Here is a 20985-nt window from a genome sequence, read left to right as displayed (position 1 = left end):
TGCAGTGTGCCAGGAGGGCGGCATTTGCTGGAGCAGTTTGTGAAGAAGGATAAAAAAACACGGGGCTGTGGAGAAAAGGAGGGCCGTGCCAGCTGACAGGAGTACTTTACAGGGAGCTGCCTCCGCCCTCCTCTGCAGTAGCTCTTGGCAGCCTCCTGCTCAGACACTAATCCCTGGGAACCAAGGGGCCAGAAGTGGAGAGGAAACCAGGGAAACGGATCCAGGGAAGCCAGGTCAGCCTCTGGCTTGCACTCCCTGTCACCACTGACAGGTGCACCCGACTCAAGCCCCCAAAGCCCGGAATCATGGATGCTTCATTAGGACTGTAAACGGGTTGACAGGCTAACAAAGTTCAGTCTTTACCTGTTTCTGCGGAGCATGGCACTTCCCAGGACACAGTCGCTAAGCAGCAAGCAAGCTAGAAGTTAGCAGGTTGGGAACCTGGTCCCAGCTCCCTTGCTGATGATGGTGCGACTTCTGGGCAGGTCACTTTCCCTCTTTGGGTCACAGTTAATTAACTTGGTCAGGCAAGTATCAGAGGCCCCTGTGTCTTCAGCACCGTGCGAGGTGCTGGGGACGCAGAGGTAAGCAAAGTCACACACGTCCCTGCCCTCAAGGAGCTTAACAGTGTAGTAGGTAGACATCCCAGCGTCACGTGAGTGCAGGTGAAATTACAGCTGTGACACATGCTAATAAAAGGAGAAGTGCGTCGTGCTAGGAGAACTTGGCAGGAGAAACCCACCAAGTCTGGAGGGGTCAGAGAAGAGTTTGCTGCAAAGCTGAAGGATGAAGAGGAAGAACCGGTTACGAGTCAAGGAGGAGACAGGGGAGAATGCTCCGGGTGTGGGAAACATGCAAGCACCTGGCAGCAGAGAAAACAACCCCTCCCAGAGGCCTCAGCGAGGAGCCCAGAGGCCTGTGCTGAGGGGGATGATGTGATGTCCGACGGGCCACAGAGCTCAGCAGGGCCTACACCTCTTCCTGAACTTACTTCATCATCTGTAATGCTCCTTGCAGCCGCAGTGCTGGATCATCTTCACTGTCGTCCTGAGGCTGAGTTGGTCCATTCATTCTGAGGCAGAATACCACAGATTTTTCCAGGAGGTAGAACAATTATTCAAATAACGCATGAAATAATCTGCCTGTTTCCGTTTAAATTTTCTGCATATGTGAATCATGTCTGCTTTTTGCTTGACTGCCTGGCGGCGGTAATAATGATGGGTTTGGAACACTCCAGAGTCGGACTTGCCCCCAAACGTGTGAGCCCAAAGAATGCAGGCAACCCTAGGGAAAGGTGATACCCAGAGATGTCTCCCAGGCACACTGTCAAGGCCAATCTTCCAGGGCCTGTGGGACTAATGAGGAGGCTCCAAGCCTCAGCCCAGTGATGATTTCTCCATTGTCGCAGAGGTCAGTGTTCCCAGGGGGGTTCCTCGTAACTGACATATAGATCCACGTGCATAGTGACGTAGCTTCCTCCCTGTCTCCTCCCTCCGGAACAGCTGGATGTATCCACGGACATGAAAAAAATGAAACGCACGGGAGAACTGCTTAGGAGAGACTATCCCAAAATGTGCCGCTGGGCATTTAAATGACTTATACACAGGGTGGGATAGGATTGGGAAATGTAGGGCCACCCGAGTGTACCTTCTCACTGATGTGTCATGCAGCGATCCGGGAAGGGGAGAGGGGACATCGACTCTAACTGGCCACATACCCCTTTCTCGGCAGGACTAGTGTCCCCAGAATATACCTTTGACAAGTGCTCGTCTAGACTTTGCAGAGACCCCTGGGACATAATAGCGAGGGTTTGTCCTTTCTCAGGTGAAGGGACTGTGGACAGAGGGGTCATGGCTTGGGCCCAAAGCCCCCCAGCTAAGGGCACATTGAGGACCAGAACACAGGCTCCTCATTCACTCCAAGGGCTCCCCTACCCCCGTGTCTGGTTTCTGTCATAAATCACAACAGGCCGGGAGGGGAATTGACATCTGATGTGTGCCCTCCCTAGAATCGGGACAATTCTAGAAACTCTTTGCTAAACTATAGGGCCTACTGTGTGCCTGCACCATGCTAGGTGCTTGGCACATACCATCTCATTGAACCCTAAGAACACACTGGGGTAGGTATCTTACCCCAGTTAACAAATAGGAAACCGAGGCTTAGGTCCAGTCACGTGTTCGATCCCTTTGAGGAAGGAAATTACAAAGTCGGGATTTGGACCCAGGTCTGCCTGACTTCTCTCAAAACGTGCCACCTGTTGTCCCATTTAGTCCTTTGAGTAGCCTCGCAAGATGAAACTGATCCCCACTTAGCAGTTGAGGATACTGAGGCTCGGAGATTCAGAAACCTGACAAGGTCGTGGAACCAGGGAGTGGGATAGCTGGGCACAGACCTCCCTCTGCCCTATTCTCTCAGGCCTGCGTCCTCTGCCGCGTGCTCTCCCTGCAGGTGTAAACCGGGCCGACCCACAGCCACGCTGGTCTGAGTTCTTGTCTCTGCATTTACTGAAGGGGCACAGCATGAGCTGCAGAGAAGCCCAGGCCTTGGGATGGGCTTGAACTGATGGCTTTGGTGATCACCTGTGAGCACTTGGGCAATGCTGAGCCCAGCTCCCCATCCCTTGAAGAGAAAAGTTCAGGGAAACAGTCCCTTCGCTTGGCAGGCAAATCCTAACAGCCACCACGCTGCCTCTGCTTGACCTCTGCTAGTAGGAAGATTATTCGTCTAATTAGGTAAAGAGCCTTCAAACACATGTACATATTTTAACCCTAATGAGCTGTCAGCGGCAAGGTTTGCCCTTGGCCTGGTTGGCCAGTCGATCTTTCCTTCCCTTGGTGGAAAAGGCCAGTGCAGTAAACAGAACCTTGTTTCCATGGAAGCTCACTCTTGGGTTTTTTTTCTTTTGGGCACTTGAAAAGGTGATTACTTGATTTCTCTCTGTATTTTTGGATTTCATACGGTAGGGCTGTCAAGCTCCTCGATTGAGGATGGCCTTCTCTCTTATACCAGGCTGTTTGAGGGAACTTTGGCTGCATTTCCTTTTCCATCCCCCACCTTGGGATCATTAGCTGTTGGGCAGCCATCCACTCTCCTAATTCCGGTCACTCTCCTAATTAAAATCTAACAGAGCAAAGGGATTTGACCCCAGAGAACGTTGGCGGCCCTGGGAAGCCAGGGAAACTTGTCAAGAGGTGGGAGCCCCTGAACCCTTCCTTTCCACGGTGCAGACTATCAGAGCAAATCCCTATATCCACACCACAGAGGGACACTGTCCCTTCTGGTACGTTCTTGTCTGAATCTTTGACGCCCCACTGTGGCCCATGTCAGAAATACAGCCACCGTAGGCTTCTTTAATAACACAAACAGCAGCCACCGTTTCCTGAAGATTCATTCAGGAAACTGCATGCCGGGCCCTGGGCTAAGCACTTTATATCCACTGTCTCAATGAATCCTTACGACAACCTTAAGTAGATTTATTACACTGATTATTCAGATGAAAAGGCCTGAAGCACAGAGAGGTTGAGTCACTTGCTTAAGGTCACACAGCTCCTGAGGGGCAGAGCCAGGATAAGGACACATCCATTGCTCTCATTTCTTCAAGAGGGCCCTGGCACTGCTATAGCCTCCCTGGCAGAAATCAGCCAGTCGTGACAGCGGACGAACGGTAGACATTTCTCTGCCCCACAGTGGTGGCTCAGTGTGGTAAACTGTCCCATGTATACAAGGAACAGAAATGAGGCCGCCAAGGTAGTTAATTGTCAGAACCAATTAGGAAACCAAACAAGGCACTTAAGAAGGAAACCAACATAAGGCAGAGCAAAAGAGCTTCAGTTTGAGGCAAGACAGACTCCGTTTCTAATGGATCCTACCTCTTGACCCGCTGTGTGAACTACAGTAAGTTCCTGAACCTTACTGAGATTCAGTTTCCTCATCTGTAACAGGGGGTAATAGTGGTACCCATCTCCTAAAGCTCTTTCACAAACCGCACCGTAGAATACTTTTCAATCAAATAATTGAGTAAAAGACAAATTGCATGCAGTTCCATAGGCGTATTTATTCTAGAATTGCTCAGAATCTGTTTTTTTCTTAGTTTATTTTTATTTTGAGAGAGAATGAGTGGGGGGCGGGGGGGAGGGCGGGGGGCAGAGAGAGAGGAAGAGAGAGAGAGAATCCCAAGCACTGTCAGCACAGAGCCCGACACAGGGATCAAACTCGTGAACGGTGAGATCACGACCTGAGCCAAAATGAAGAGTCAGACGCTTACCTGGACACTTAGCCAACTGAGCCACTCAGGTGCCCCTAGAATTGCTCAGAATCTTAATCATGTATTATACGATTCCAGGAGGGAGCAGCACTTCCTGACCCCAGACTCCTTCTCCTGGAAGAATGCATATTAATATCTATTTCTTGAGACCCTTTAGAAAACACTGAAATATAGGTTATAGGATACCAGGGCTTGACTTAGGCATCAGTAAGTGCTAGTCTTCTCTCTTTTGTGCCCAAAATGTTCAAATAAACTTATCTGTCCTTGCTAGATTTAAGCTCCATGGAGGCACCAACTAAGTCTGCCTTGTTCCTTTCTGTGTTCCAAGACATTCCATAAAAATCTGATAAATGAATGAGTAAATGAAAGAACCCATGAATTAATGAATGAAGCCTAGAGTAGGCCTAGCCGGCTTGTCTTCATTGATGACATTCTCTGCTGTCTCTAGTTAACGTTTGATGAGGGCCAGATGTCTCTGCAAAATTTAGTAATAGGGACGGCTCTATAGGATGTGTTTTCTCTTTTTCATTTCTTTCTCTGTGAACACCGTATCTTCTGACAGAATTCCCAACTTTATCCTCTAACCAAATCATTTTGCTGCTTCTCAGTGAAGAAGGCAGACGTTTGGTCTGCCTGTGTATTTGAACAAAACATTTCTGAATGTTCCCAGTGGATTTGTACCTGGAGCTTAAGAAGTGTTGGGTTCCCAAGGGAGTAGAATAAAAGCAGCTCCTTAGAGCTTAAAAACAACATAGAAGATACTGTGTTTCCCATGTGCACCTATTGGAAAGTTGTAATGGATGGGCTCCTGGACAGCACGTAACTGCTTTCATGTGGTTCTCTTCATATGTATGTGGAACAGGTTTTCCAGTTCATTCTCTGGGCACTGTACTGTGCAAAAAACAAACATTTCAGTGTCAATTTAAAAATATTTAAGTTGGTCACAGTCTAGCAGATTTCCCTACTGCAGAACTTCTCAGAGATTTTGTGCATTTTGACGTACCATTTGCCAAATTCAACTGACCGTTCTTTTGGAGGCCTTCCGGAACCCTTATTAAACTCTATTTGATAGGATTGTTGTTCAGCAGAACACTTTTAGAATAGATGGCCAGGGGTGCCTGGGTGGCTCAGTCGGTTGGGCATCCGACTTTGGCTCAGGTCATGATCTCACAGTTCGTACGTTCGAGCCCCGCATCGGGCTCTCTGCTGACAGCTCAGAGCCTGGAGCCTGCTTTGGATTCTGTGTTTCCCTCTCTCTCTGCTCCTCCCCCGGTCATGCTCTTGTCTCTCTCTCCTTCAAAGATAAGTAAAAGCATTTTAAAAAAAACCCTTTTTTTAAATAAATAATAAAAAAAAAGAATAGATGGCCAAAAGTTGTCATCCAGTCTTTATGATCTAGGAAATAGTCCTGCTCCTCAAAACTATGGAAAGGAGAAGGTAAGGCAACTCATGAATTGAATAAGGTGATAAAAATGCATAAAACTAGATGGATTTTATGTGTTTTATAAAACAACCAAAAAAGACTATGCACAATGCTTCAAAAGTATGACCATAACTTTTTTAGTGTTCTTGTTTACATCATATTAAAAATAACTTATTTTCTATGCCATTTTGTACCATAGATGAGATTCTTTCTTTCTTTTTTTTTTAAGCATGGATCTGGGTTTTTATTTTAAAATTTCTAAATAAAAATGGCTTTTAAAGGAAAGGGACTTAGGAGCACCTGGGTGGCTCAGTCAGTTAAGCATCTGACTTCAGCTCAGGTCATGATCTTACAGTTCGTGAGTTTGAGCCCTGCATCCGGCTCTGTGCTGACAGCCCAGAGCCTAGAGCCTGCTTCGGATTCTGTGTCTTCCCCCTTGCTCTGCCCCTCCCTGCTCATTCTCTTTCTCTCTCTCTCTCTCTCAAAAATAAATAAACATTAAAAATTATTTTTCTAATAAAGCTAAGGGACTTAGAAAATTCAGATACTTCTTAAGCTACTTTTTTTTGTGAGTTAATATGTACTATAAAGAGGGGCGCCTGGGTGGCTCAGTCGGTTAAGCTGCTGACTTCGGCTCAGGTCATGATCTCGCGGTCAGTGAGTTCAAGCCCCTCATCAGGCTCTGTGCTGACAGCTTGGAGCCTGGAGCCTGTTTCGGGTTCTGTGTCTCCCTCTCTCTGACCCTCCCCTGTTCATGCTCTGTCTCTCTCTGTCTCAAAAATAAATAAACGTTAAAAAAAATTTTTTTTTAAAAATATGTACTATAAAGAGGAATAAATCCTATTTGAATGTCACTGTTCCCTCTTTATTACATTTTTCTGTGAATAAAATTAGTCATAAATCACTGAACAAAACAGACTCAATTACAGTTTGAAGGATAATTGTAGGCTTACCTGAAAATAAGTAGAGAACCTTATTTTTTTGGTGCCCATGCCCCCCACCTCCCCTCTGATAACCCTCAGTTCTCTATAGTTAAGGGTCCATTTCCTAGTTTGCCTCTCTCTTTTTACTTTTTTCCCTTTGCTCATTTGTTTTGTTTCTTACATTCCACATATGACTGAAATTACATGGTATTTGTCTTTCTCTAACTGGCTTATTTTGGTTAGCATACTACATCTCCCAGTTCCATCTGGTTGCTAATGTCAAGATTTCATTTTTTATGGCTTAGTAATATTCTTGTGTGTGTGTGTGTGTGTGTGTGTGTGTGTGTTTCAATGAAAGAAGATGTTTGTTGAATGACAGAAACGTAATTTGTAGAGCAAAGATCAACAACTATGGCCTACCACCTACAGTTGCACATAAAGTTTTATTGGAAGACAGAAATGCTCATTCATTTATGGATTGACGATGTCTGTTTTCACATTTGTTTCGAAGACCTGAGTCATTGCAACAGAGATCTTATGACTCTCAAAGCCTAAAGGATTAACTATATGGCCATTTACAGAAATGTTTACCAACCTCTTTCATAGATTCACAGACAGATGTGCTAAGAATGGCGATTATGTAACCAACCCCTTCATTCTATAGGTGGGAAAACCAGAGAAGTTAGGGAGTTGTCCAAGTTTATTTCTGCTTAGTTATGCTGAATCTTATGTCCCAAAACCTCCAACTCCAGGGAAGACCAGGATAGATTTCAACTTAGATGTCAACACCGACTCAGTGATAGTAGCCATCTGGAGTACTGGCTGAGGAAGTCTCAGGGCTCAAAGGAAGGAACACAATGATTGATTAATCTCCCACGGTCTGGGGGTGGGACAGCTGTGGGATATATGCCATGGAGGCGCTACAGATAGGCACTATGTCTGCTCCACACATTTCTAATAGTTATTTATGTCTCCTTCTTTGTATGTCTGTCATGTAAACACTTTCTTCATTGGACCAAAACAGAGGTGCTATTGGGCCCTCATTGGAAGCACTCCTGCCCAGCAGTTCTCAAGTGATTCTTGTGCAAACTCATTCTCGTGTCTTTCCTAGCAACTGTCTACCACGTGATGCTCTGGCTGCAAGGATTTCATTTAAGACTTCACTCAAATTGGATTTGTTTGTTACAGAATTCTTAACTTTTAGTGAAATGTGTCTATGGGGACAGAGATTGGGGCGTGTAAAATGCAAAGTCACAAGTTTATTGGCTTTTGCGATATAAACTGAACATCTCCCATGTTTGTGTTTTTGTGCAGCTGGACAATCCAGATGAGCAAGCAGCCCAGATCAGACGAGAGCTGGATGGACGTCTCCAAATGGCAGATCAAATAGCCAGGGTAAGAAAGCTTTGGGGACATTTGCTGGGGGATCAGGCCAAAGCTCCACACAGGAAGCACACTGATTATTATTAAGGTCCATGGAAAGATAAAAGTGAGAAGCAGAGAGGAAGGAAGATGAGGACAATCACTTGACAGAGCCCTCATTCCTCCTTTCTCAGGGCAATTCTCCCAGATAGCATGTATGTTTTCTATGTTCCAGTCAATATTCAAGCCCCACCTTCCCTTTTCCACCTTTCCTTTTCCTTTTGCCTTATGTTTCCAACTGTCTATTGAGAACATTTCTTCTTGGATAGTCCCCTGCATTCCAAGTTAAATGCATTCAAAATCTAGCTCCTTTTCTTCTTCTTCCCACCGTGTACGCATACCTGCAATGGCTCGTCACTTGCTCTCTATCAGTTACTACAGATGGGACTTCCTAGGTGTTCTCAGTTCCTCCTTCCACCCCATAACACCCCACACGTAGTCAGCTGCCCAGCTCATTGATTCTACCTCCAAAATGTGGGTCAGATCTCTTGACTGCTTTCCAGCACCTCGGCTAGTGCTTTGATTCAGGCCCTCATCCTCATTGCCCAGATCTCACGACAGTCTCCTCGTGGGTATCCCTGGCTCTGCTCCTGCCCTCTCCAGTCTGTCCTCCACATGGTTGCCATTCTCAACCTCACGCATGAGCATCTCACAAACAGAGCCTTGGAATCCTTCAGTAGAATCCTTCACTGCCCCCAGAACAAAATCTAATCTCTTCAGAATGATATTCCAGGCTCTTCATCGACAGACTAGATCCTTTCTTGTTAGACTCACCTCCCACAACTTTCCCATCAGAACCCCCCATTTCAGCTACAGAGACTGTCTCCCTCGGAGTGGTCCAGCAGGCCCTTTCTCGCCTCAATGACTGTGCACCCACCGGAGTGACCTTTCTTTTCTTCTCCTTTTAGCAAACCCTCTTGCTCAGCCCTTGGTGCTCAACTTAAAACCCCTTCTCTGAGAGCTTAGCTAGTTCTCCTCTCTCTCGGAGAGAGGCCTCACACCACATTTAGACCTTTATTGTAACCGTTCATTGAATGGTGACTATTTTTTTTACATTTCTGAGTCTCCTGGTAGACAGGGTTTCTCTAGAGTTGGGATTATGTCTTAATTGTTGATGTCTGTGAACCTGAAAGTTATCCACTATTATCGCTGTTGCTGTCATTTGTGTTATTAGCAACAGTAGTAATGTTAGTAGAATTCATTGAGTGCTGACTGTTTCAAGCATACTAAATGCTTTACATGTACATCTCATTTAACCCTTAAAACAGCCCCTAAGTATATTTCAGTTATCATTTTTGTTTTAGAGGTGGGGAAATCAAGACTGAGCAGGATAGGTACTGGTTAAGGCACTACCCTGGAGACTTAATTCAAGTCTGTCTAAATACGAGGGCTGGGACAAGGGTGAGCCTGGTACTCACATAAGGTACAAAATTTAAACGTGGGGCGCCACAAGTGCAGTAAGCATGGTAAGTACCATTTTAATGAGATATTTTTAAAGCATAGTTAATGCAAAAACCCATGAAAAGTAAAATATCAAAATTTTAAACAATGGTATCCTACTTGTTCCTATGGTAACCACAGGACATATGTCTCTGTGAGGGTAGGAGGCTGTGGGGATGGTTAGGAGGATGCCAATTAGTAGAGCCTGGCTTTTTCCCTTTTTGTCTATGGAAAGAAGTGTCTAGGGGCACCTGGGTGGCTCATTCAGTTAAGCATCCAACTTTGGCTCAGGTCATGATCTCACCATTCACGAGTTTGGGCCCCGCATCGGGCTCTGTGCTGACAGCTCAGAGCCTGGAGCCTGCTTCGGATTCTGTGTCTTGCTCTCTCTCTCTGCCCCTCCCACCCCCCGTACTCTGTCTCTCTCAAAAATGAAAATAAAATATTAAGAAAAATGTCTAAGGACTTGGACACATGGAAAGGACTTCTACTGGAAGAGAAACCAAAATGAGATTCCAAAAAACTCGAAAATCCCCGTTTGGGCTTAAGCAGCTTTATTGAAATATTTTGCATTTTGTTTTTGGACATCTTCAAAGTTTACAGTAGCGTCAGTCTGTCGGATAAAAATAAGAATGCAGTTATGGATTTGCCGAAAGGTAGCGTAAAAAGCTCTTATGTTGGAAAACCCTGCCTAATGAGAGAAAAAAAACATCAATAAAGCTTCAGAATTTACTTTTGTAAACTCAGTGTCTCCTCAGCAGATTATGCTGAATATAGAGGTCATTTGGTCCATTCTTAGCCTATTACATACCAAACTACTAAGTATTCATCTCATTTGAAGAAAATTACACACACACACACACACACACACACACACACACTTCAAAAACAAGGCCATGGCACCTTTATTTTAGTTGTTTATTTTGAGGCTTCACGTGATAATTTAAGAACCTAGTGTAGGCTAATTTCAGTTTTTAAAAGACCATGAACAACTGTTATCTAGTGAGCCAAATTCCTCATCTATGAACAGCAGTAGGTCAAGAACTCTCTCCCCAGCCCATACTACTAGATATTCTGATCCCAAGTAGGGTATTATTGACAACTTAGAACTAGACTTTCTTAGACAATGAAATAGGCAATTAAAGTAAATCTATCTTGGTCATTATTTATAGAGAATGGAGAATAATTTCAAAGTATATGGAGTATCCCCCAAACATTTAGGGTATTGAGGATTTCTGTGAGTGAGTCTGCCCACCGATATCTCCTGTTCTTGTAGAAATGGACTGTCTTCTTCTTCATCGTTTATTCATGCCAATGGTCTCCTTGCCACAACTAATTAGTCCTGGAAATGCATTCTTTACTCACATGGAACCAATCACAGTTCCCAGCCTGCCATGACCACATTCTGGTTGGTCCAGCAATGGATCCCTGATGCAACTAAACCAATGAACTACTTCCCTGGGGACTGTGGGCTGTGGGCCAATAGGGCTGGGTCTTCTCATGCTAGAAAGATGTCTACAGTCATGTTCAATTCTTCCATTAGGGAAAAGAAGATGAAAGAATGAAGTCAACATATGGAGAGAGACGGAGACAGGGAATATACTGAGATCCCCAGGATGTTCAAGTCCTTGGTTACACTTATTCTTGAGCCTCAGCTGTGTAACTGCTTTTCCCTTGGTTTAGTTGGGTTCCGAGAAATATAAATTCTCTTTTTGCCTAATCTAGGCTGGCTAATACGGAGGAAAATTGAACAATATCTGCCAAAAATTAAAACAAAATATCGGGATTTTAGATATTGACTAGTTCGTGAAGGGATATTCCAGCAAAGCACCCCTGCTTATCTTTTTTTTTTTTTTTAGCATACCCTGATTTTTCTATTTCTGGCATCACAGTGAATTTTAGTGAGAGTGTGCAATTCAACCCATATGGCTGAACATCAGCTCCTGTAAATATCATAACCAGAAATTCCTGGATAGGGGACAGGCAAGATGGTGGCGTAGGAAGATCCTGAGCTCACCTCCTCCCACAGACACAACAAATCTACAACTGTATGTGGAATTGTCCCCTCTGAAGAGAGCCTAGAAATTGGATGAGCAGAGCCCCCACAACAAGGGACAGCACTAACACAGGTAGAAGGGGCAGAGATACAGTCTCACTAAGGAAGAAACCACTCCCTAGGTGCGGCATGTCACTCAAATCAGAAGAATCTCAGCCATGTAGAAAGTATCACTGAGGAGCAAGAGATTTGAGCTCCACATCAGGAACCCCAACCCGTAGATGGGCCCCCAAAACACCAGGCTTTGAAAACCAACAGGGAATTCACTCAGGAAAACTATAGAACTGTAGAGAAAGCGAAACTGCTATTAAAGGGCTTACATACAGACTCACTCAACCCAGCAACCAGTACAAAACGCATGAGATTGATAAGCACGTAGACCACAGGTGAAGGAGACCCACTTGTTAATCCTGGAACATCAGACAGTGAGGCAGGAGACATCTAAGCCTCTCCCTGGGGACTGAGACACTGGCTGCAGCCAATTTTCCTATTTCGTTCTGCTGTGCTAATCCTGGTGCTGGTAGGCAGCAATTTGGAATCCTCTCTCCAGACTGCTATGTCAGGGGGTGTGCCCCACTGAGAGCCCTGTACAACCCTGCACCTCAGCAGGACTTCACAGCCAAAAGGACAATAATTCCACCCACCAACACACCTGCAGCCCTCGAGCCAGGCTTTACAGACAGCTAGGCCGACAGCCAGTACTTCAGATCAGATGCACAACAGTGGGTTGTCGCCCAGTCACAGCAGGAGAGTATAGACTTACCCCCACCCCCAGGGCACCTATCTCAAGTGACTAGGGGAGTTTGCATTGGGCTCCATATGACACATTCTGCATAAAGCCACTCTTTCAAGACTGGGAAGCATAACTGATCTAAGAGAGAAATAAACAGAGAATTGAGCATAATGAGGAGACAGAAGAATATGTTCCAACTGAAAGAATAAGACAAAACCTCAGAAAAAGAACTAAATGAAATGGACATAAGCAATCTACCAGATAAAGAGTTCAAAGTAATGGTCATACAGATGCTCACCCAACTTAGGAGAAGAATGGATGCACATTGCCAGAACTTCAACAAAGAGATAGAAAATATAAAAAAGAATCCATCAGAGCTGAAGAATATAATGACTGAAATGAAAAATACACCAAAGGGACTTAGCAGCAGATAAGATGATGCAGAGGGATGGATCAATGACCTAGAAGATAGGGTAGTGCAAATCACCCAATCAGAACAGCAAAAAGGAAAAAGAATTTGAAAAACATTAATAATTTAAGGGACCTCCAAGGCAACATCAAGTGTACTAACATTCATATTATGGGATCTCAGAAGGAAAAGAGAGAAAGAAAGGGACATAAAACCTATCTGAAGAAACAATGGCTGAAAACTTCCCTATCCGACAAAGGAAACAGGCATCCAGGTCCAGAAATCAGAGAGAGTCCCAAAGAAGATGAACCCAAAGAGACACACATCAAGACACATTATAATCAGTGTCAACAGTTAAAGACAAAGAGAGGATCTTAAAATCATCAATAGGAAAACAACTAGTTACATACAAGGGAACCCCCATAAGACCATAGCTGATTTTTCAGCAGAAACTTTACAGACCAAAAGGGAGTGGCACAATATATTCAAAGTGCTGAAAGGAAAAAAAAAATTATAATCAAGAATACTCTACCCAGTATGATTATTACTCAGAATTGAAGAAGAGGTAAGGAGTTTCCCAGGCAAGTAAAAGCTAAAGGAGTTCATCAACGCCAAACCAGCCCCTTACAAGAAGTGTTAAAGAGATTTCTTTAAATGGAAAAGAAAGTTTATAAATAGAAGTAAGAAAACTATGAAAGAAAAAATCTCACTGGTAAAGGTAAACGCATAGTAAAAGTAGTGGATGAACCACCTGCATAGCGAGTATGGTGAAAAGAGAAAAGTAATAACATTGTCCAGACCTACAATTGTTAATCCAGGATACACAAAATATTAAGATATATAATATTATGTGAAAAACATAAATGGGGGGAGGAGGAGATGTTGTACTTTTAGAATGTGCTTGAACTGAAGCAACCATCAACTTAAAATAGAGTGCCATATACGTAGGATGTTATATATGAACTTCATGGTAACCACAAACCAAATATCTGTAGTAGACACAAAAATGAAGAGAAAGGAATGCAAGTATAACAATAAGGAAAGTCACCAAATCACAAGGGAAGAGAGCAAGAGAAGAAGACAGGAAGAGAGAAGAGCTACAAAAACAACCAGAAAACCATCAACAAAATGGCGATAAGTACATATCTATCAGTAATTACTTTAAATGTAAAAGGACTAAATGTTGTAATCAAAAGACATACGGTAGCTGAATGGATAGAAAAACAAGACCCATCTATATGCTGCCTACAAGAGACTCACTCCAGATCTAAACACAAACACAGACTGAAAATGTAAGGATGGAAAAAGCTATTTCATGCAAAAGAAAAGGAAAAGAAAGTTGGTGTAGCAATAATTATATCAGACAAAAGAGACTTTAAAACAAAGTCTCTTTGTTTTAACAAAGAGACAAAGAAGGGCATTACCTAATAATACAGGGATCAATACAAGAGAATATAACACTTATAAATAATTGTGCACCCAACATAGAGGCACCTAAATACATAAAGCAAACATTTACAGACATAAAGGGAGAAACACAGTAATACAATAATAGTAGGAGATCAACGTCTCACTTATCTCAATGGAGAGATCATCCAGACAGAAAGCCAATAAGGAAACACTGACCTTAAAAAATACCTCAGATCAGATGGACTTAATAGATGAATACAAAGCATTCCACTCCAAAACCAGAATATACATTCTTCTCAAGGATACATGGAACATTTTCCAAGAGAGATGATATGTTAGGCCACAAAACACGTCTCAATGAATTTAAGATTGAAATTACATCGAGTATCTTTTCTGACCACAATGGTGTGAATCTCAAGACCAACTATAAGAAAACTAAAAAACACAAACACATAGAGGCTAAACAACATGCTACCAAACAACCTGTGGGTGAATGAAGAAATTTAAAATACCGTGAAACAAATAAAAATGGAAACACAACAGTACAAAATCTATGGACCACAGCAAAAGCAGCTCTAAGAGAGAAGTTTATACTGATACAGACCCACCTCAAGAAACAAGAAAATTTTCAAATAAACAATCCAACTGTAACACCTAAAGAAACTAGATAAAGAACAAAGTCCAGAGTTAATAGAAGGAAGGAGATAATAAAAATCAGATCAGAAACAAATGAAGTAGAAACTAAAACAAAACAATAGAAAAGATCAATGAAACTAAGAGCTAGTTCTTTGAGGAAATAAAGAAAATTGATAACCTTTAGCCAGATTCATCAAGAAAAAAGAGAGAGGGACCAAACAAAGTCAGAAATGAAAGAGGAAAAGCTCCGACTGAACCCACAGAAATAATAAGGATAATTAGAGATTACTACAGACGATTATGTACCAACAAATGGGACAACCTAGAAGAAAGGGACAAATTCTTATAAACATGCAATCTTCCCAGACTGAATCAAGAAGAAATAGAAAATCTGAATATACTGATTGTTATTTATGAAATTGAATCAGTAATCAAATGACTCCCAAAACAAAACTCCAGGACCAGATGGTTTACAGGTGAATTCTACCAAATATTTAAAGAAGAGTTAATACCTACCCTTCTCAAACTACTCCAAAAAACTGAGGAGAAAGGACTGCTTCATAACTCTTTCTGTGAGACTAGCAGTCCCCTGATACCAAAACCAAAGATACCACAAAAACAGAAAATAACAGGCCATTATGCCTGATGAACATAGATACAAAAGTCCTCGACAAAATATGAGCAACCTGAATTTAATAGTACAGTAAAAGGACCATATAGCGTGATCAAATGGGATGTATTCCAGGGATGCAAGGATGATTCGGTATCTGCAGGTCAATGAATGTGATATATCACACTGACCAAAAGAAGGGAACAACTATATTATCGTTTCAATAGATGAAGAAAAAGCATTCAATGAAATTCAATATCCATTTGTGATTCAAACACTCAAAAAATGGGTACAGAGGGAATATATCTCAATATGATAAAAGCCATATATAACAAACCTACAGCTAACATCCTATTCAGTGGTGAAAAGCTGAAAACTTTTCCCCTAAGATCACGAGCAAGATAGTGATGTCCACTCTCACCATTTTTATTCAACATAGTATTGGAAGTCTTAGTCACAGAAATCTGACAAGAAAAATAAATAAAAAACATCCAGATTGGGAAAGAAGAAGTCAAACTGCCACTATTTGCAGGTGACATAGTACTGTGTGTAAAAACCCTTAAGACTCCACCAAAAAACTTAGAAGTAATAAATGAATTCAGTAAGTTGCAGGATACAAAATTAATATGCCTAAACTTGTTGCATTTCTATACACACATAATAAACTATCCGAAAGAGAAATTAAGGAAACAATCCCATTTACAATTGCAACAGAAAGAATAGAATACCTAGGAATAAATTTAGTCAAGGAGGTGAAAAACCTGTTGCTTTGAAAACTATAAGACATTGATGAAAGATAGGCACAAATAAATGGAAAGGTATTCTTTGCTCATGGAGTGAAAGAGTTAATATTGTTTAAATGTCCATACTACCCAAAGCAGTCTACACATTCAGTGCAATACCTATCAAAACACCTGTAGTATTTTTCACAAAGCTAGAACAAATAATCCTAAAATTTGTATGTTACCACAAAGACCTCAAATAGCTAAAGCTGTCTTGAAAAGAAGAAAACAGCTGGAGGTATCACACTCCTTGATCTCAAACTATACTAAAACACTACAGAGGGGCGCCTGGGTGGCTCAGTCGGTTAAGCGCCGACTTCAGCTCAGGTCACGATCTCGCGGTCTGTGAGTTCGAGCCCCGCATCGGGCTCTGGGCTGATGGCTCAGAACGTGGAGCCTGCTTCCGGTTCTGTGTCTCCCTCTCTCTCTGCCCCTCCCCCGTTCATACTCTGTCTCTCTCTGTCTCAAAAATAAATAAACGTTAAAAAAAAATTTAAAAAAAACGCTACAGAAACCAAAGCAGTATGGCATGAAACCACACACAATGGATCAATGAAACAGTATAGATTGTCCAGGAATAACCCCGCACTTTTATGGTCATTTAGTCTTTAACCAAAGAGACAAGCATATACAATGGAGAAGAGACAGTCTCTTCAATAAATGGTGCTGGGAAAACTGGATAGTTAATGAATAGAATGAACCTGAGCCACTTTCTTATACCATATAGAACAGCAAATTCAAAATGGATAAAGACTTAAATGTAAGACTGGAAACCATAAAACTCCTAGAAGAAAATATAGGCAGAAGGCTCTTGGACATCAGTTTAAGCAATATTTTTTTGGATCTGACTCCTCAAGCACGGGCAACAAAAGCAAAAATAAATAAATGGGAGTACATCAAGCTAAAAAACCTTTGCATAGTAAAGGAAACCATCAATAAAACAAAAAGACAACATACTGAATGGGAGAAGATCTTTGTGAGTGATAGAATCGATAATGGGTTAATATCCAAAATATATTTTTTAAAAATTCACACAGCTCAATATCAAAAAATCAAACACCCCAACTACAAAACTGGTAGAGGGACCTGCATAGACATTTCTCCAAAGAAGACACACGGATGGCTAACAGACACATGAAAAGATTCTCAACATCACTAAGCATCAGGGAAAAACAATTCAAAATCACAATGAGGTATCACCTCTCTGTTAGAATGGCTATCACCAAAAAGACAAGAAATAAAAGTGTTGATGAGGATGTGGGGTAAAGGGTACCCTTGTGTCCTGTAGGTGGCAAATGGTCAAGCCACTATGGAAAACAGTATGGAGGCTACTCAGAACAATAAAAATGCAACTATGATGCAATCCAACAATTCCACCTCTGGGTAATTATGTACCCGAAGAAAACAAAAACACTAATTTGAAAAGATCTAGGCACCTCTATGTTTACTGCAGCATTATTTACAATAGGCAAGGTAAGGAAGCAACCCAAGTGTCCACTGGTAGATGAACAGATAAAGAAGATATGGTATATGTGTGTAGTGTGCATATATTGTATATATATACATGTGTGCATATTTTGTGTGTATACATACATATATATGTATGTATACACACACATACATAATGGAATATTACTCAGCCCTAAAAAGGAATGAGATCTTTCCATTTGCGACAACATGGATGGACCTAGAAAGTATTATGCTAAGTGACAAACACCATATGATGATGTCACATATGTGTGGAATCGCAAAAACAAAAAAACAAAACAGAAACAGATTCATGGATACAGGGAACAATCTGGTGATTGCTAGGAGAGGAAAATAGGGGAAGGGAATTTAAAGGTTCAAATTTCCAGTTATAAAATAAATAAGACATGAGGGTGAATGTACAGCACATATTATAATAACATTGTAATAACCTTGTACGGTGACAGATGATAGCTAGATTTATTCGGTGATCCCTTCGTAATGTATATAAATGTTGGATCACTGTGTTGTATACCTGAAGCTAATAGAATATTGTATGTCAACTACGCTTCAATAAAAAAAATTTCACCAATACAGATCCTCATTTTTTCTATCACCCCAATCTTTGCGAAGATCCAAGATGCCTTTCAACCAGGCCTTTACCTTACCTCATCCTAGCCTCTCTCTCTCTCTCTCTCTGCTCATTCAGCCTTCATTAAATGCTTTGCACACTGGCTGTACATTTTCATGTGAACTCTCGTTTAGATCAGTTACAATCCTGGGAGTTTCAGTGATTCTCCCCACTTCAGCGCATGGAAGAGTTTAAGTGATGTGCCCAAGGTCACTTAGCTCGTAAGTAGGAAGTTGAGTGCTCTAATTCCAAGTATCCTGTCTGTTTGTTTTGTTTGTTTTTAGTAGTCATATGACAGGCAGGAAGCTAGTTACACCAGGACAGGACTGGTTGCCCCTCGAGTCAACTACCTTCTCTTTCCACTAAACTTTACTCTAGATTTCCTTCAGTTTATCCAGAAGGCCGAACGAAGCAATAGCGTCAGGCAGAACTGGCTCCTGGAGTTCTGTATCCTTTTGCTTTGATTTCGTTGGAATCTGGAAAAGAGGTGGTAAGGACCCCGGTGTTTCTGCTGGCAGCATTGTCATTGTCACACGTGTACAAAAGGCTTATGTGTGTTCCTTCTTCCTAGAAGAGAAGGGAGGCAATACAGGGCAGTTTTCCTCCACCGCAACCCTACACTATAATCTGTCGAATCAGTCACACTAACGTCCCACAAATCACCAGAGATGGCTGCTGGAGCTGTCACTGTGAACATCAGACATGCTGCCTTAAAAGTTCCGTGAGGAGATCTGAATGCATGTTTTTAAATGTGGTAGAAGAGGCTTCTTAATCCCTGTTCAAACATTTTCCCAAATCCTCTCATGGTGATATTAAAATGTCCCCAAATTTCACCTAGGAATTAAGTCTACGTTATTTAAATTGTGTCGTCAGAAGTTGACATTGGAGCTTAAACAGACAGATTGTGGCATTAGCGGTCCTGTGATATTTGCCAATTCTTTTGGCCACATTTTGAGGTAAAATTCCAGAATTCGTGAGCTAATTATATACGATCAATAACACAGTTTTTATAGTATTCATGGCAGAGGTGTGGGAGTGAAACAGTATTGGTTTTTCAAACTATCACTTAAATGTGGAGTTGCTATTTAAACCCCTATTCTCCACAGAGCAAAATTACCATCTCATACCATGGTCCTGCTGCAAACATTGATGAGACTGTGCCCCCAGGAAGGAAACACTATCCAAATATTTCCCTCTTGGAAAAGTTCTGCTGCACGCATTGTCAAAAATCAGATAAAAATGGATTCTTCTCCTACCAGAGAATGATACTACCCCCCAGCTTACAAATTGTTTGTAGCTGGCATTCACCCTGAGTCATGAGGTTAGTGTCCAGACACACTACGGTTTAGTTTGATTTTTCTACCTGAAAGAATGTGTGTGGGGAGCATCTCCCTGACTCTGACCTTGGCAGGTAGCTAACCAGGCAGGAAAATCTGAGCCCAAGCAAAAATCTAAATGCCGAGGAGAGCCTCTGAAGTTCGTTAACTGAAGGGAAGTCCATCTAATTCATAAAAGCTGAGGAAGTAACGCCAAACCACTTAAAGATGGGTTTGGGGAAAGAAGCCAATCCTGGAAGCTATCATACCTATGCCCAAAGCACCTTCTAATGTGCGTCATGCTGACTTTTACAAATTATTGACCAAGACCTTCTTTCTCTCGTTTAACACGCCTTCCCTTCTTCATCACTCCCTGTACTTCACCCCATGCCCACCAACACACAGTCCACATTAACTGGTCATAGTGGAACGGTCACTGCCATGGAGGGCTCGGCTCTTATCGGTCCTGTGCTAAACACTGAGATAAAGCAACGCAGAGAGTGTACGCGATGCTGAGAAGCCCCCTAGGGTTTGCCTTGGCTCTTTGCCATTTGGAGCCAGATAGTTCTTCTCTATGGTATGGTAGCTACAAATATAGCTAAAAATAAAAAAAAAACCCAATGGAGGTTTCACACTCCATGCTACTGATTACTGAATATACTTCTATGCATCATTTTCCTCCAGAATTTGGGACTAAATGATAGCACTAGCCTCTGTTGTTGGAAGGATTAAGTGAGGTAAAGCATGCAAAGTGTTTACTTAGTGTCCGGGACACAAACAACGATTGTGAGAGCCAACTAGCATCATGATCTCTATGATAGTCACTGTCATTATGATTGGTAATGTTATTGTCAGCAGCGGTGGTGGTAGCATGGTACCTGATGGATATGGATATGGATATGGATATGTGTGTGTGCATGTATGTATATGTGTATGTATATATGTATACATATATGTGTATATACATACATGTGGTATATATATGCTGATTATATATAGTCAAAAAGTATTGGTATTTGTTATTACCTTTTACTCTTCACAATAACTGTACGAGGCTTCTTATCCCTACTTCAAATATGGAAACTAAAATTCACAGAGAAGAAACCTGTCTAAAGTCACCCAACTAGTACGTAGTAGACCCAGGATTCAAAGTCAAGTTGATTTCACTCATGTGAACTGGCTAAGATTCCTTGGTGAGCTTTGTACTCTACACATGCCTCTGTTACTTCATGTGTCACAGGGCATCTACTTGGTTTTCTTTTCTGGCATTCCCCTTCACCCCATACCATCACCTCTTGGCTGACTCTTTCATCCCAATGACATCCATACACCTGACACATCATAGGAGCCCAGGACTTGTTTGAGGGATTGTATTGAGTAAGTACAACACTGTCAGTGAGCTCTGTGTCTAGGAGGTGTCCTTCTGCCACATCCTTCCTTCTGGTCACCTATCAGTTTGCCAT

The 20985-nt window shown here is 42.2% G+C and overlaps 1 protein-coding gene across 15 annotated transcripts in view; it reads left to right on the top strand.

Annotated features, from left to right (window-relative positions):
• CADPS (calcium dependent secretion activator) overlaps nt 1-20985 on the top strand; it is a 475617-nt gene that overhangs the window by 205378 nt on the left and 249254 nt on the right. For all 15 annotated transcript variants that reach the window (XM_042979336.1, XM_042979338.1, XM_042979339.1 and 12 more), the window contains one exon: nt 7925-8005. In XM_042979336.1, coding sequence (XP_042835270.1) covers nt 7925-8005 — 81 coding nt within the window. The remainder of the gene's footprint in view (nt 1-7924; nt 8006-20985) is intronic.

The sequence above is a fragment of the Panthera tigris genome, chromosome A2 (assembly GCF_018350195.1).
Source record: "Panthera tigris isolate Pti1 chromosome A2, P.tigris_Pti1_mat1.1, whole genome shotgun sequence".
NCBI classification, from domain to species: Eukaryota; Metazoa; Chordata; class Mammalia; order Carnivora; family Felidae; genus Panthera; species Panthera tigris.
Note: the sequence above shows the minus strand (reverse complement) of the source record. Positions and strands in the feature narration are given on the sequence as shown.